Source organism: Oncorhynchus nerka, linkage group LG26 (genome assembly GCF_034236695.1).
Source record: "Oncorhynchus nerka isolate Pitt River linkage group LG26, Oner_Uvic_2.0, whole genome shotgun sequence".
In the NCBI taxonomy this organism is placed as follows: Eukaryota; Metazoa; Chordata; class Actinopteri; order Salmoniformes; family Salmonidae; genus Oncorhynchus; species Oncorhynchus nerka.
Window position 1 is genome coordinate 24037437 of NC_088421.1, and position 17619 is coordinate 24055055.

At 43.9% G+C, this 17619-nt stretch overlaps 2 protein-coding genes across 2 annotated transcripts; one reads left to right on the forward strand and one right to left on the reverse strand.

Annotated features, from left to right (window-relative positions):
• Nucleotides 1–467: 467 nt before the first annotated feature.
• On the forward strand, nt 468–5481 carry samd1a (sterile alpha motif domain containing 1a). Its single transcript, XM_065011018.1, has 5 exons — nt 468–923; nt 3121–3472; nt 4020–4217; nt 4335–4419; nt 4933–5481. The coding sequence occupies exons 1-5, from the start codon at nt 570–572 to the stop codon at nt 5177–5179; spliced, it is 1236 nt and encodes a 411-aa protein (XP_064867090.1). The 5' UTR covers nt 468–569; the 3' UTR covers nt 5180–5481.
• Nucleotides 5482–9062: 3581 nt separating this feature from the next.
• Nucleotides 9063–16299, reverse strand: tecra (trans-2,3-enoyl-CoA reductase a). The gene is made up of 11 exons (XM_029625766.2): nt 15549–16299; nt 14692–14743; nt 13858–13902; nt 13593–13696; nt 12570–12685; nt 12189–12294; nt 11890–11962; nt 10777–10820; nt 10322–10379; nt 9929–10017; nt 9063–9520 (listed from the first exon to the last, which is right to left on the reverse strand). The coding sequence occupies exons 1-11, from the start codon at nt 15708–15710 to the stop codon at nt 9347–9349; spliced, it is 1023 nt and encodes a 340-aa protein (XP_029481626.2). The 5' UTR covers nt 15711–16299; the 3' UTR covers nt 9063–9346.
• Nucleotides 16300–17619: the final 1320 nt, after the last annotated feature.

Genomic DNA, 17619 nt, shown 5'->3' on the forward strand with positions numbered 1-17619 from the left:
CCTCCTATACAAATATGTATGCCAATCTGTCTATTCCTCAGGGGCTTTCCAGATGAGTGTTCAGCCTCTGGCCATCTATCCAGAAAATGCCAGATGGGATGAAGATGAAAGAGAATAGCTTCACTGATAAGATGGCTCCTGGCTATGTGTCTGGACTGGCCCAGCTACCGCCATGGTAATAACAGCAGGTCCCCCATATCCATCTGCATCGTGTAGGCCTACAGTGCTATCACATACAATATCACACCCTGGGGAAAAAGTGAGTTTATCCTTAGACTCACCCATTGTATATTATATGAAACATTTTTTACCCAAATGTATTAAATGTTTTGTTTTTAAAGTGATGATAAATTAACACTTGGGCGCCTTGTTAGGACTAACTTCGAAATACCACCTTAAATATCTCCTGTAGAATCAATTCTATCTCCAGTGGGTCACCTTAAAAGCGCACAACAACGCAAGCGTACAGCGAGGTTTCAATTTTTTTCTCTAAAGCCGGACTCGGGCCGCGGATCGCAACAAGGTTGACGCACTGAGGCAAAAACGAACGAACGACCCCAACCAGGAGAATGTCTGAACCCATGTACCGCGATTGGATTTTGGACACTATTGACTCACTGCGGTCGCGAAAAGCCAGACCAGACCTTGAAAGAATTTGTCGAATGGTCCGGAGACGACATGGATCAGCGCCAGAACAAACCAGCGAGGAACTCGAGAAACTGATCCAAGAACAAACAGTCTTGAAAGTTAACTACAAGGGCTCGATTTCCTATCGAAATGCAGCCAAAGTAGTCAGAAGAAGCAGGAAAAAGGATGACCACACGACCAAAAGAACTGCCGTGGAAGAAGCTAACCACTCTGATTTGAGCAACGGGGACAGCGCGCTAGGTCCCATTGACCAGGATGAGACGGAGCATTTGGAGGTAACGCAAGGCAGCCTGTTTCAATGACCCCGTGCCGTGACACACCGTCCATCTTCCCCAGAGAAGATAACAGACCCAGGTCCTCACTATTATAATGAGTGGGCAGGCATATGGTGTAGCTGGGGAAATGGTGTTGTAGAGCGGGATTCTCTATTCAGGGAGGGGTGGCGTGATGAATGCAAGTGCACCGAAACAAACTGCCGCAGACGGGGAGCGGCTGTAGCGACCGACCGAGGTGAAAAATAGCCTACCAATAACAATGGAAGCTGCGCTTGCAATAATATAAAAAAAAGAGGTTGTGCGTAGAAGTGAGTTTGTCCGGGCGCTGTTTGCTCTACAGCTTTAAACGACAAAAAACTCGCACGATTGCCAGAATTGGCAACAACCACAGCCTAAAGCCGAAGGCTCTTTTCAAGCCCAAACTCAGCTTTTCAGTGAAGGGGAGGGGGGCCGAAGCGAAAGTCATACCTCGGATGTGCGTGACCGATTGGGGGACATTGTGCTCGGGTTATTTCACTAAGGGGGTGACGGTCGATGTATTCATAAGTAACACGCCGCTAGATATGAAGCCACGTTATTTAATGGGTTTCACGAGCGTCTGTCGCAGGAAAAAATGACCCAAAGTCAAAGTAGCACCCACTGAAGGTATTGCTGCTATAGAGAGAGCTTCGTGGTTACAATTGGTCACATCAGATTCGGGAGCGCTCTATCTGACTGAAGTGGGAAGTCTTTCGTGCGACTCCTCCATTGCGCACTTTTGTATTAAAATTGGAGAAAATGGTGACGTTGTCCACGCTCTGTTCTTGTAGCGTATTATATATCCACAACAAAAAGTAGCAGATTGCGTCAAGTATTATCCTTTGTGCCAATATATCTAATTAAAACTATTATTGACAGATACAAATAGCATATTCTGCATATCCCAATAATGGATCTCATGATTAACTGTCAAAATATTTGCATGGTAGTTTGGCCTATTCTTCAATAAAATAACTTTAATGTCTGACTCAAGCGCCTCTGAGGTGCGGGGCGGGCTCTGCTGAGTTGAGCGCTCGTACTCGCGCCTCCGCTAGTTGTGGCTTTGGACACGCACACAGGCTGAAGAAGCTCATTTCTACGTTTATATACAGTCATCGACGACAAAGCGAGTGCAATAAACCGTGTGCATATGTGAATAACACTTATAAACTTATATGTGGCCCATATTAAGCTATATTGGAATGAATAATTGTGGTTGGAATACCGAACACAATGTGGCGAATAGCGCAGCTGTAGTTCCGAACAGAGTGAACATCCTGTGTGCTCTACGGGGACAAGGCCTCCAATGGCAATTATTGTCGACAGCGGTCATATGAAGACTGGTTATTACGACATCTGTATGAGCGTGGCTTTATGTCATGTCTCCTATAATCAGGAGTCGACTCGCGCTAATGCACACTATGTGCGCTCTAACACATTTCAACCCGCTGATTACAGTTTATGGCACGCTCGCGAGTTTCTCCTTTCAGGTGTAGGCCTAGTTGTGTTCAAAATCGGCCAATGAATGAATGTTTGTCTGACTGCTGCTTTAGCGAAAGGTCAGAAGAAAATGTGTAGGTATGATGGCTCATTTTACCTGATATTCAGTTTAAATGAAATCATTTGAATAATGTTTATTTAAGTTATGTAAAGAATGCCATTGATACACTTCTATCCAATCATTAACTTACAGTACAAAGGGGAGCCACTCTCCCCAATAGTCCCTCCCCCTCCAGTAGCCTGCTGTCCCTTCCCCCTCCCTTGCCTGAGTAGGCTATGTTGCTTCTCCTGCTGTACTTATCACTACCAGCAGAGCTGTTGTTGTCCTAGTTGATCTAAACGGGTCAATACTTAAGGATGTAGACTAGCCTATAGCCATTGTGCTGCCAATCAGATTGACACTCTCACTGTATTGTTCATTTATGAAAAATCTGAATTAATATTCTCTGTGGGTTTTGAGAATATCAATTGTCCTTCTGTTACTCTCAAGCATGTCATTAGTGAATTAGGCACCTGATTAATGTCACTGATGTAGTAACCAACTGATCTTTCTTTTTCACACTATAAAGTGGGGTGGATCATTTTGGGGGAGTACGATTAGAATGTTTTCACACTCAAAAAAAAGCTCAATGGATGGTGAATCTTTTCAAATTGTTATGTTGCAATGGTTGTGTTCCAGAATGAGCTGCCAGTGTCAATGGAGACAGACAGCACCATGGAAGAGGAGGAAGAACATGAGGGGGCTGATGAAGATGGCCATGAGGGCTCCTCTCCCTCTCCTGGGGGTGAGGATGCTGTGCAGGGGGGGTCTGGTGCTGCCCCCCCCTACTCTGCCCCCTGCTCCCCCAGCGGTTCTCGCCCTGGCCACAGCCCTGTGTCTGACCGCCCCTCTACCTGCACGACCAGTAAGAGGTCCAGCCCTCTGTCCCCCTCTAGTCCCCTGGCCCTCAGGCAGAATGACTGTGTGTGTGACTCTGCCTTCTGCCCTGCTGATCATGGACCCTCAGGGATGCAGAGAAACACAGGAACTGGTTAGTATGCTGTGTTAACAGATCATACTATGTGTATAAGTGTAGCCGATGTGGAATGGCTAGTTAGTTAGCTGTACAGCCCAGTGGTGACATCACCCGCTCTGAGACCTAGAAGTAGCCTAGTTGTTTCCCTTGCTCTGCACTGGCCATGGTGTCTGTGGAGCAATGGGTAACAGCTTTGTGAGTGTGTTGTGGTGTTGGGAACAGAAGATTGCTGGTTCAAGCCCAGTGAGGGACAGACTATCATGTTACACATGTTTTGGAGAAAACACTAACATATAATTGTGCTTGCCGTAGTATCTTAATGTTGGGTAGAGACCGTGTTTTAGGAGTAGGTTTGCGTTGTATTGACTAGCAATGAGTTACAGTATAGTGAGTGAGTAAGCATCCAATGCCAGGAGACAGTTTCAAGCTGATGTGTGTGTTTATGCCCATGTATGACTGGGCATCTCTCGCCCCCCTCTCCACCCGCCTCTTTCTTTCTGTCTCCCCTCTTTCTCTCGGCCCCTCTTTCTCTCCCCTCCCCCTCTCTCTTTCTCTCCTTCAGGGGCTTTAAAGACGATAGTACAGCCATCGGGGACCTGTCCCTGGGTTCAGAAGAGCTTGGTGAAGAGAGAGAGAGAGGATGGGGTGAGGATGGAGGAGAGTGGCCTCACTTCTGACCAACTGGTTCCTGACTGTGTGGATGAGACCATGAAGGGTTCTGACAGACAGCCCAAGACGTTGTCTTTTCCCTCTGACGACTGTGGGTTTTCTCCTCTATTCTATGTCCGTCTCTCATATTAGTTTCTCATATTTCTATTTTCATCGTGTTCCCAGTGAGGATGGTTAGGATATTACCGGCCACTGTATCTTATTACAGGTGCTAAATACAAGAAGGGGATGGACGTTGCCTCTTACGTGATGGCTCAAGACGATGTCAAGAACGATGTGAAAAACAGAGAAATGTGAGCCTCTTATTAACCTTATTACATGTTGGTTGTTAACCCTCCCACCCACTGTTGTTAACCCTCCCACCCAGCTACATACATTTCTTTTCAATGTAACTTTTGTTTAACTAGGCAAGTCAGTTAAGAACAAATTCTTATTTACAATGACGGCCTAGGAACAATGGGTTAAATGCCTTGTTCAGGGACAGAACGACAGATTTTTAGCTTGTCAGCTCGGAGATTCGATCTAGCAACCTTTCGGTTCCTGGCCCAATGCTCTTAACCACTAGGCTAGCTGCCGCCCCATATACTTATCCCTCAACCACCACACCTTAAGTCAACATTTTCCTCCCCTCCTCCGCAACTCAAAATGTAGACATCATACAGACATAACCAATGTGCATCCATATCTCCAAGGGACACAAACTGCCTCAAATAGCACCTTCAAACGAAACAGCGTCAACAAAAGGACACATTTCTTGTATTTTGTCTGCAGTGTCTCACGCTATCTCCCCATCCTCTACCCCATAGCTCTGTGAAGAAGGAGACGCTGAGGCAGAACCTATTGCTGTGGAGCGTGGCGGACGTGGCCACCTACATCTCTGCTGCAGGCTTTCCAGAGCAGGCTGTAGCTTTCAGAACACAGGTCAGTGCAGTCCCTCAAACTGCCACACGGGGGTGGTATCTGTACACTCAGAAAACCGCTCACACAGAGTCCCTGTCCAGAGACAGCCTCTACCTAGCCAGAGACAGCCCCCAGGCACTCCTGGAGATGTGAAAGTTTTGGGTATATTATAATCAATATGGTGAACATTCCACGTAGCCTATCAGTGGGCAAGGTGAAGATTTGACCTTATTGCATTACAGTACCACCTATCCAATTCTTTGTGGTCTGTTTGAAGTGAAGTTCCTATGGGCTAGTGCAGTGACACTTTAATGGCAGCCTGCGGGATTCTACACAGACTCGTGGCCCCCGACCTCCTGTTGATTTCTAAAAGTGTCCATCTTGTAAAATGTATTTTAGTATCCCTGGGCTGGTGGTTGTTTCTTGACCTGGGTAAATGGCTTGGGCAAATAATAAGTTAAATGATATGAAAGCATACATGAAATATATACATGACATGTGCATTGCTTTCATTAAAATATATGAAAGTGCTCATCCATAAACCAAAGCAACAGATCCTGTACCCCCTAGACTAGGAGGCATTTGCTTTGATGTAACTAGTTCACACCCCAATCCACATTTAGATGTTAAAAAGTTTTATCAGCCACCATCTGTTCTCCCACTTAAAAATAGGAAATTGATGGAATAGGTACACTTCAACTGATGACAGACAAAATGAGAAAAAAAATGGCCTGTCCATTGTAGACTTTTAATGAATTTATTTGAAATTATGGTGGAAAATAAGATGCTGGTCAATAACAAAAGTCCTGGATAGTTTGATGATCTCTGACCATTTGTTGGGGGAACAGAGGTCAAACGCACTTCTGAGGAGCAGATGTATTCATACAGGGTTTTCACACACTACTGTGTTCACTGGATTCTCCATGAACCTTCTGTAACCATTCATTTTGGAGGTGTGGGGAAAAGGACACAGTGGTCATGAGACTTGGGCCTTGACAGTGATTATCAACATGTGTACTGGGCTTCCATTCCACCTCTCTGTTTGACTGCTGTCACCTGACCCATCTTCAATTGCTTTTATGGAAGGACCCCTCTCTAAACTCACATAGGAATGTTCATTCTTTCCTTTACACTATAGATCAGTCAAGTGGGTCTGCCTGTTCTGAAAAACAGCCCCAAAGCATGATCTGCCTGTTCTGCTTCACAGTAGGTCTGCCTGTTCTGTGGATGCAAGGTCTGCCTGTTCTCCTCCAAACACGAGGTCTGCCTGTTCTCAAAAAGTAATATTTGTTCTCTGACCAAGGGGAGGACATCTGCCTGTTCTTCTGGATCATCCAAATGTTCTCTAAACTTCAGAGGGCTGCCATGTTCTGGCTTAAGGGGGGACACGTCTGCCTGTTTTGAGTCCCTGGGGAGGTCTGCCTGTTCTGATGGTAGGCTTTGCTTTGGTCCCAGTTCTCATTCACTAGGGGAGGTCTGCCTGTTCTGTAAGGGGAGGTCTGCCTGCTCCCACAGTTGATTCTTCAAACCAAGCTGTTACCTAACCTGGTGCAGGTCTGCCTGTTCTCTGGGGAGGTCTGCCTGTTCTTGGCCATAGGGGAGTTTGGAGTGTGACTGTTTGAGGTTGTGGAGGTGTCTTTTTCTGATAACAAGTTCTGCCTGTTCTGGTAAGGGGAGGACAGAGGAGCCTGTTCTGAAGAAGTTACAGGTCTGGAGGTCTGCCTGTTCTGTAGGGGACCAAATACTTATTTTCCACCATAATTTGTAAATAAAGGTCTGCCTGTTTTCTGTAAGGGGAAAAAATCTGCCTTTTCTGTCATAGGGGAGGAAGTGTACCTATCTGCCTGTTTTTAAGGGGAGAACTTGCACAATTGGTCTGCCTGTTCTGTAGATGGGAGGTCTGCCTGTTCTCTAACAGGGAGGTCTGCCTGTTCTCTAAGGGGAGGTCTGCCTGTTCTCTAAGGGGAGGTCTGCCTGTTCTCTAAGGGGAGGTCTGCCTGTTCTCTAAGGGGAGGTCTGCCTGTTCTGTAAGAGGCGGGTCAGTGAGTGCAGACCTGATTCCTCAGACTCTACACTTGGCTACCACTGGAGCCTCCTTTAAAAAGATGCTGCAGTTTCTGTCCCCTGGAGTCAGTTCTGACAAGAAAATAATAACATGTCCTCTGAGGAGGAATATCTGTTCCAGCAAATATGGTTCTAGCATTTCTTCATTGTTTACTCAGACAGTATTTTTTTAGACATGTCATATGGTACCTCCATTTATCTATCAACATCAACGCTGTTTGTCTTTTCTGTATGATGACAATGTTCTGAACTGCCTTTAATTTGAGAATCTACAGTATGAATTTGTTGATTCATCAAAGGTCAGTGATGTTGTCAAGGTCTGCTCTTATACCTGTTCTGTAAGGGAGGTCTGCCTGTCTCCAGATGTTGTCTGTTCTCCAGTACTGCCTGTTTTATTACTGTTATCTGTTTCACTAACATTTCTCAAATAGCAATATATGTACCTGTTCTAAACTAAAGGGGAGGTCTAATGTTCTTTGTATGGTTTCCTTCTGCATTCCTCTTCTCTAAGGGGAGGTCCTTCATTTATGTTCAGGTCTGCCTGCCATTTTCTGAATCTAATTTAATCTACTGTGGATGAACCTGCCTTTCATCTACAAAAGGTTAAAACTGCCTGTTTGAAGCAGAATTCTAGTTGAAATGGGCTGGCAGACCAGTTCTCTAACCAACTGTAGCTCTCTAAGGCCCCAATGTTTCTGCCTGCTTCAGTTTGAGGGGAGAGTCTGTCTGCCTTTAATGGGAGGTCTTTCTTTTTCTGTAAGGAAAATTATCCAACCAAAAAATGAACTTCTGCCTAACTTTAGGAAGTGTCTTGCCTGCACTAAGGGGAGGTCTGTTTTCTTTGTCTTACAACCTGCCTCAACACAGCAAAACAATTCCCCAAGACATTCTGTAGACATCTTGCTCAAAATCAACATTGTTGTTATCTGAGAGGATTACAATGAGGTCTCTTAATTTTGCCTTTGGCTTCTGAGTTTGAAACAACGTCACATGAATATTTCCATCTGTTCGTGTTTGATGTCACACTGTTAATTTTAAAAGTCTGGTTTCTGGCCCTGTTTCCAGGGGAAATGAAACATGTTATTGTCTTTTCCACTCTTGTAGTGTGATATTTATTATCTCTTTGTATATAATAGCGGTAAAAGACATGTTAATGGGTTATTTATGGCTGAAACTCAACCATTTTTCACAGTGTGAAATGGAACTGTTAGATTTGAGAATGTACTATATGTTAATTCATTAAAGGTCAGTGATGTTGAAACAACCATTATACAGTGTGAAGGCTGTTAGATTCAACTTCACTATATGTTAATGGGTTAGTTGTTATCTGTTTGAAACATTTCCAAATAGTTTACAGGTACTACAACATAATATTAATTACTCTTCCCTTCATTTGTTAGTGTTATCTCTAAACATTTTAGATTAATTTAATCTACTGTGATGAACCTAGATTTCATCTCAAAATTAAAACAGTTTGAAGCAGAATTCTGTTGAAATGGGCTGGCAGACCAGAACCAACGTGCTCAAGGCCCCAATGTTTCTGATTCAACTTGACTATATGTTAAACTGAATTCTGGTTAGTGTTACTGGTTTTCTTTGTTTAAACCTCAACCATTACACAGTGTGAAGGCTGTTAGATTCAACTTACTATATGTTAATGGGTTAGTGTTACTGGCTGAAACCCTGAACCATTACACAGTGTCTCTTAATTTTGCCTGCTTCTGCTTTTGAAACAACAACATTCCATATTTCCATCTGTTAATGTGTTTGATGTTACACTTTTAATTGCTATGTTGGCCCTGTTTCCAGGGGGGGGGAATGAAGTTATTGTCTTTTCCACTCTTGTAGTGTGATATTTATTATCTCTTTGTATATAATAAGCGGTAAGGCTGCTAGATTCAACTTACTTGAAACAATGACATGTTAAATCTGGCCTCAAACGACAAGCAACAAATAATACAAAACCAAACGGAACAGTTTCGTCACCACTTTAGTAAAACAAGTGTATTTCTTTCCATTCATTTGTGCCTCCACACATTGACATGTACAGTAGATACCGGTAGTACACATTACATCAGATTAAGACTCATCTGCATTTAAGTCATCAAAAGGGGGTTTTCAACTCCCCAAAACCAGTCACAGTGTAGTTAAACTATTCCAACAACTCCTTCCAACCTACCCAGTCAGAAGCACCAGCTGTATACTGCAGTGGGGCTGAAAGGGGTGAAGTTATGTGTGGGACCAGCCCCTCTCTGACTAAAGGATGAAGGGCAGTATAGGGGAGCGCAGGGTGGGGTAGTCACGGAACTCCTTGTGGTAGTTTCGGTGCTTTCCCCTGGCCCACACCGTCATCAGGACAAAGCCCACGATGGTGAAGAAAGCCACCGGCAAGCACTGGGTCATCACTGTGAAACCCATCCATGACCCCAGCTGCAGAGGACCAGATACACTGTTACACACTCCTACATATTATACATGTAGGACCACAGGAGGCTGGTGAGAGGAGGACAGATTACAATAATGGCTGCAATGGTATCAAACACAAGGAAACCATGTGTTCATGTGTTTGATACAATCCATTTATTCCGTTCCAGCCATTGCTATGAGCATGTCCTCCCCAATTAAGGTGGCACCAGCCACCTGTGTGCAGTACTCACCAACTCATCACTGTAGTACTGTTACATCGCTTGATACCTATTGGCCAGAAGGTGGCAGCATCACTATATCTCCAAACCCCAGGAGGGGAAGTGAAACACGGGATTTCAAAGTGTTTCCAGTCTAAAACGTGCAAATACAAATATTTCAATCAACTCACCATTCTTTACTAGAAAGCCTCACCTCGTATGTATAGTTGGGACAAGACACCAATGCGAAGATCCAGGTGAATGGATTCTTAGTTGGATGTGGGATCTTCTTGACCTTCGAACCTGGGATAATATGAGAAAGAATGGAGAAAAAGAGGGTAACATGGGGGCTCCTGTAAAGCAGTGCTCGTCAATTAATCAGTAAATCAAATGTATTTATTAAGTCCTTTTTCACATCATCAGTTGTCACAAAGTATACAAATACCCAGCCTAAAACCCCAAAGAGCAAGCAATGCAGAAGCACAGTGGCTAGGAAAAACTCCCTAGAAAGGAAGGAACCTAGGAACCTTGTGTGCTAACTTTCAAAGTACATATCTAATGGACTGCACTGCATGAATAAGATAAGCAAGAGCCTATGGGAGCTCACCTGGACATTTGAGGTTGCGTAGAGTGATGTTGATGGAGAAGTTTCCGACCTGACAGAACTGTGAGGATGAGGAAAACACAAACCCATGACAAAGGGCTCAATCAGCCACAACTCTAACCAAAAACAAAAGAAAACCTGGTGACATTTACTGGTGAAACTTTACATTAAGTTGCTCTTATACTTACCTAATAACAATGTGATAACTTTAGTAACGCCATTAAGATATTACTGTTACTCTGCTGGGAATTACGATCTAAATTGCACTGATGTTAATGACGTTATTATTGTGTAACCTCGTCCCCAGACTGAACGTGTCAGGTGGTGAGACTATTATCTGTGCCTAATGGGCCTACTGTGTAGCCTCAACTCCACTACAAAGAAACAACTAAATTAATATATTACATTAGGTATTAAAATAAATATATTCTTCATTACACTAACTAAAGCATACTTACTAAGAATATAATGAGTGCTGTCTTCACTTGCTGTTGCCCATAGTCTGTAAACACACAAGCAGGTGTGATGTATCATGGGAAAGGACATTGAAAGTCATTAGGGATTATGGAAATATCCATCTGTAGTCTGTAACATTCTGGCAACCATCAGACAGAGTAGAGATGACCATCTGTATTCTGTAACATCCTGGCAACCAGCAGACAGAGTAGAGATGACCATCTGTTTTCTGTAACCATCTGGACAGAGTTGACCATCTGTTTTCTGTAACATCCTGGCAACCACCATCTGACCATCTGTATTCTGTAACATCCTGGCAACCAGCAGACAGAGTAGAGATGACCATCTGTGTTCTGTAACATCCTGGCAACCAGCAGACAGAGTAGAGATGACCATCTGTATTCTGTAACATCCTGGCAACCAGCAGACAGAGTAGAGATGACCATCTGTATTCTGTAACATCCTGGCAACCAGCAGACAGAGTAGAGATGACCATCTGTATTCTGTAACATCCTGGCAACCAGCAGACAGAGTAGAGATGACCATCTGTATTCTGTAACATCCTGGCAACCAGCAGACAGAGTAGAGATGACCATCTGTATTCTGTAACATCCTGGCAACCAGCAGACAGAGTAGAGATGACCATCTGTAACATTCTGACAGAGTAGACATCCTGGCAACCAGCAGACATCTGAGTAGAGATGAGATGACCATCTGTATTCTGTAACATCCTGGCCATCCAGCAGACAGAGTATTCTGTATTCTGTAACATCCTGGCAACCAGCAGACAGAGTAGAGATGACCATCTGTATTCTGTAACATCCTGGCAACCAGCAGACAGAGTAGAGATGACCATCTGTATTCTGTAACATCCTGGCAACCAGCAGACAGAGTAGAGATGACCATCTGTATTCTGTAACATCCTGGATGACAACATCAGCAGACAGAGTAGAGATGACCATCTGTATTCTGTAACATCCTGGCAACCAGCAGACAGAGTAGAGATGACCATCTGTATTCTGTAACATCCTGGCAACCAGCAGACAGAGTAGAGATGAGTGTGCATTAGATGGGTTAGATGTGAGTGACATCACCTCAGGGTAGACAGGACTTACAGGGTGGTGTATAGAGGGGATGGTTGATGTAGTAGGCCATCCATGCTGCAAAACACCAGTAATAACTGCAGTTCTGGAAAAGAAGCAGGACCAGTTTTTGTACAAGTCATCAGAATAATAATACATTAATTAGACAATCTGTTTACCCCTGAGAATAAGTTTAGAAACTATGTCACATGAAAGTAAACCATTAAATAAATGGAAAAACAATACTGCTATTATCAGATATCATTGGATCAAACTGGATCACAAATCCTCTTTAGAATCAGATTGGAGATTCCCTTATTCAATCTTCTCACCTTGAAGATGTTTCTCAGTGGCATGGTACCATGGGAGATACGGTGGATGAACAGCGTCTCAAGGATTCTCTTCACATAGTGGAAGGAGTGACACATGCAGGCCAAACTGCAGCGGGAGGGGAAAAGTGATCATAGTATAGATTACGTCTTATTATCATCACATATTTAGCTTTGATTACTACATCATTCACTCACTGGTCTCTATGACAGTCCGAGATGGCTGTCATGCTTCTCTGATGCAGCACACACATTATCTTCACTGTCAACACCATCACCGATCAACCAGACCTAATTATGCCACTGTAATCATCACTTGGAGAGTGTGAGATACAGTGACAGAGATAGAATAGACCCTTGAAAATGCAGTAATTTGACACTCACTGTACAACCCAATGCTTGCTGCTGCTAAAGTCATACTTTGGGGCATAGATGAAAGGCAGGCGGAAGTAGAACATCAAGTAGATGAGCAGTGGTCCGTAACACTCTGATAGGAAGACCTGAGACAGGGGAAGACATAAAGGTGAGATAAGTAGGTGCTGATTGGATCGGTAGGTGGTACTAGCTTCCTATTGCGTTCTGATAGACTGGATGGAAGTTTTATTATATTGCTTTTACCTATCCGATCATTTCAGATCTACAGGAGTGCCAAGGGAGGAGGGCAAGTAGATGATTTGTCATTGAGCATTAGAGAAAACAAGTGAGCATGTAACACAAGCATTCCCCTTGAGATATGGCAGCTTAGCTGACAGTCAGTTTGTGATGAAACAGATCTCTGAATCAACACCTCTGGCATGGGTCCAGGCCCAGCACGGGTGACTGATTGCTACTGTTGATCTCAGCTATGGTGCCAGGCTGCAAGTACATTGGACCCCGTACCCCCAACACTGGCATCACCCTATTCCACTGGGGGTTCAGACACAGGTGGATGAGGGGTGAGAGGATTGAAGATATGGAGCATGGTTTCAGCATGTGGTTGGTTGTGGAGAATGGTTGAGGAGGCTGTGGCAATGGAGGGTGAAAAGGAGGTCAGGGGGATAAACACCTGTGGGGGAAATAGGGCCATGAGATTATGTGTCCTAGGACAGAGGATACAGGAGCTAGGAGGTGATAGAAAACCAAACCAGAGGACAGTGAATCTATCTGTCAGTGTGGCTGTATATTTATATGCAAGGCTATAGTTGATTAATTGAGGGAGTGTGGCTGTGTATATTTAAATGCAGTATAGACATGTCAAGATATGCAGTATAATGTGTGTGTGTGTGTGTGCGTTTGTGTGTGATTGATTGTGCACATGAGTGCATTTGTGTGTGTGTGCACTTGTGGGTGATTGATTGTGGGTGGGCATATGTGCGTGCGTGCGTGCGTGCATTAACACGTGTGTGTGTGTGTGTTGCATGTGCTTACAGTGCCCCAGGCGATCTGGGCCCCCAGGTCAAAGAAGTAGAAGCTGGCTGTGGTTCCAACAGGAAGTGTCTGCAAGACGTCCTCATCCTTCAGACCCTTACCCTCTGTGGAGCAAGACAGAGCACAATGCTATAGTCAGCCATGACATTGTGGACCATTTCACAGAAGATAAGACCTTTATACGGTTTTGGTATAGCAATGTCTAGCACTCATTTGAGTCTGTGTAAGTAGTTGAGGCATCATGCATGGGAGGTGTGGGGCTTACTAGGATCCAGGCGTAAGGACTGTCTGGCTGGGTACCACTGGGGATCTGACAAGAAGACAGAAGTTAATTCAGCTTATAATAGCCTCCATTTCAAGGCTTCCTTCCAGTAGCCGAAATTAATTAATTAGACTTGGAAAGATGGCATTGCGAGACTAACCTCATAATTATCATGACATATTGTATATGCTCTTAGAAAAAAGCATTCCAGAAGGGTTCTTCGGCTGTCCTCATAGGAGAAACCTTTTGGGTTTCATCCATGTAGAACCCTCTGTGGAAAGGGTTCTAGATGGAACCGAAACGGTTCTACTTGGAACCAAAAGTGTTCTACCTGGAACTAACCGGGGTTCTTCAAAGGGTTCTCCTATGGGTACGGCCGAAGAACCTTTAAGGTTCCAGAAAGCACTTTTTGTCCACTGGCCTTTTGAAGGCCCTCGGAACAATTGTCCTCTCCGCCCCATGACAAAATGAGCATGAAATTAATTATACAATTTCAAAATCTTCTCTCCGCCACATGGCAAAATGTGTATAATTTCAGCAACTTGCTTTAAAACTGCAACATTTCTGTTACGCCCCATGGCAAAATGTGTAGAATTGCAAAAAGGAACTCTAAAACTTAAATATTTTCTCTCCGCTGTCAAGAGCAACTGTGGCCCCTCTTTATGAGTTCAGATGTTTTGGGGCCCCACCCCCATCAAAGTTGCCCATCCCTGGTGTGTAGATCACGTTACAAAAGTGTTTTACATTTCATGTTGTTACATCACTGACTGAAAGTTGATCTGGATAAGAGCGTCCGCTAAATGACTATATTTTAACTGGACTTTGCCACATACTCACTTGATTTGTGGAACAAAGCCTTAATATCCAAAATAGTAGAAGTTGGCTCAACCTGTTCAGAAAGACAATCAATCATCCATAGGCAAACATACTGCTAGTGTTACTGCCATGGCTCTAATACATGTATCCAAGATAGATTTATTGACTAAAGTTTGATATTTGTTTTCAAGTTGTGAAATTAGTACCATACCACATACTGTACATATGTTATAACACAAACATATTTATTCCCACTGCGAAGACAGTCAAGGCAAATTAAAGAAGCCTACAGTTACAGGAAACTCTATCTGTTTTCATAATAAATATCTTGAAGAAATTGTGAGACTATGATGCAGCATTTCAACTGTAATTAATTATCATTGCAACACAAATGTTCACATTCATAAAAGCCACTCAACACATGGTGCTTGCTGTTGGCTTCAAGACACCCACTGGCTTCAGGACACTGAGCTGACACAGAACTCATAACTCGCCCAGAAGATTCCTATAAGATCAGGGGAATTTTCACCTCCTAACTGCAACACAACCTCTGTAGAATCAGCCATAGAGTCTGTGAACTGTAAATTAGCCGGCTGTACGGTCAAAGGGATGACTCTGTAACTTCTTGAGCTAAAGCAAACAAGTGTCTTCTGACCTCAGACAGTATTATGGCTTTTACTAGGACTGTAATTAGACCTCAACTGATGATTTCAAACTTGTAAATGTAATTTTGCTCAGTGTACAGATTCAAATACAATATTGAACGTGCACAGTGACTAATGAGACACAGTGACACAGCCAGCCACACACACACACACACACACACACACACACACACACACACACACACACACACACACACACACACACACACTCACTTTGTCCAAGAGTAGTAGCTTCTCCTTTGTCTTTGCATCCACGATTTCTACCTCAAAGTAAACAATCCTTTTGGCCTTTTTGGGTGGTTTAGGTCTTGGTCTTGGGGCTGAACTTTTCTTTTCTTGCCCAGTTGCCTTCGCCTCTAAAGCCAGTGTATCCATGACCCGTTTTGAACTACGACCTCAATGTGCCTCCGCACTAAAATGAGGTCCCTCCAATGGCTTGCAAAAACCTAGTTAGTGTTCTCTACTTGTATCAGATTAGAAGCTATAGTCTAACACTGCTATGTCCTCTGTGACTGTTTTTCTTACTATCTGTACCCTCCAAATAGCCTTCCAGAATGGGAAACGACTATGTCACCGTAAACAGCCTTTTCCTGTGTGAGGGTGTGAGAAAGAGGTAAAGAAAGCAAGAGGGTGGGAGAGAAAGTGAGAAAGAGAGAGAGAGGTTGCCTGTGAGATGTTCATAGAATGAGAGGGGGTTAAACGTCAGTAACCCACCACCTCCTCACCTGAAGAGAGGCCTCCCACTAGTTACCGGACCCCCTCCACACCCACAAACGTACTGAAGGCGAAACCCGAGACGCCCAAGACATAATCCGTAGCGCGCACGTCGCAAGGCTAAATATAAGAAGCCCGATTTGCTCTGCACTGTTCTGCAGTAGCTCAGCAACCTTGGTCAGCCACACACAACCCCACTCAGAAACAGATCCCTCTCTGCTCTCAGAAGAGCCTAGACACATCTCTGCTGAGCTCTGCTCCTCACTCAGTCACACTGTCTCACACTGACCCTCCTATAGGCCGTATCCATGTGGACAGCCAGGCCTCTGCATACTGACACTTACCCCTCCCCCAGGCCACCTGTGCCATTTCTTTTCTACCACTCTGACCTCGAGAACGAACAAAAAACAAAACAAACACATGTTTATTTTAGAGTGTGTGTATTCTCCCAATACCATGAACAAACATTAAGGCCTAACACTGTCCTATCATTTTCCAATGGAGTGAGAGCTGTCAGCTGTAGTGCTCTCAGAGCTGTGAGGGTGCTGGCTGTCAGTTGGGGGGCTTGGAGATGTTGCCCAAGATATCCTTCAGACAGGGATCAGGTCCTTCAGATTTGACAAGAAAGAAGCATCTCAACACACACAGGCAGCAGATCTGTATTCTATATTTACAATCAGGTTAGGCCACTGAGCAACATACATCAGACATGAGCACAAAGTGGTACAAGAACACAGTAAGCTTTTCTGATCTGCATGGATTAAGATGTTGTGACATATTAGCTGAGTAGCTCAGCGGTCAAGGCACTGCATCTCAGTGCTAGAGGCATCACTACAGACCCTGGTTCGATTCTAGGCTGTACCACAACCGGCTGTGATTGGGAGTCCCATAGGGTTGCGCACAATTGGCCCAGCGTCGTTAGGGTTTGGCCGGGGTAGGCTGTCATTGTAAATAAGATTTGTTCTTAACTGACTTGCTTAGTTAAATAAAGGTTAAATAAAAACATTTTAAAATATGCTGTAATGTTAACAAGGATTTGTTGATCATGTGCAGAAAATCAGTCTCTGTGTTGGAGTGGACAGGAGTTGGAAAACCTGGACAGGAGTTAGAAAACCTGGACAGGAGTTGGAAAAGCTGTCCTATCATGTTGCAGCCAGCAAATTCAATTGATTTAAACAAATGGCTCTCTCATAATCTCAATTTAACATCATGTTCAAGTTTGTTTTTTTGGACGTTGTGATATGCAACAGATGTTATGGTACGGTGGGCTCGTATTATTAGCCTGGAATCCAAACTGATACTGGAGCATATCAGGTTATCATGCTATGGGGCTCTCCAGTGAAGCTTGAGAATAATGTTACAGTTTCCGTGATTTAAGAAGCTGCAATGCTGCCCCTCTGTGGTAGTCAGCGTTATTATCACTTCACTTTGCAAGTTATCTCTTCTTTATTTTCCAGAAGCCCTGACATGGAGTCATTTTAAAGCCAATATCTTTCCATATCATGAAATATATGTAGGATATGTAAGATATGTAATTAGGCATTGCAAGAGGAACACTATTATATTATTC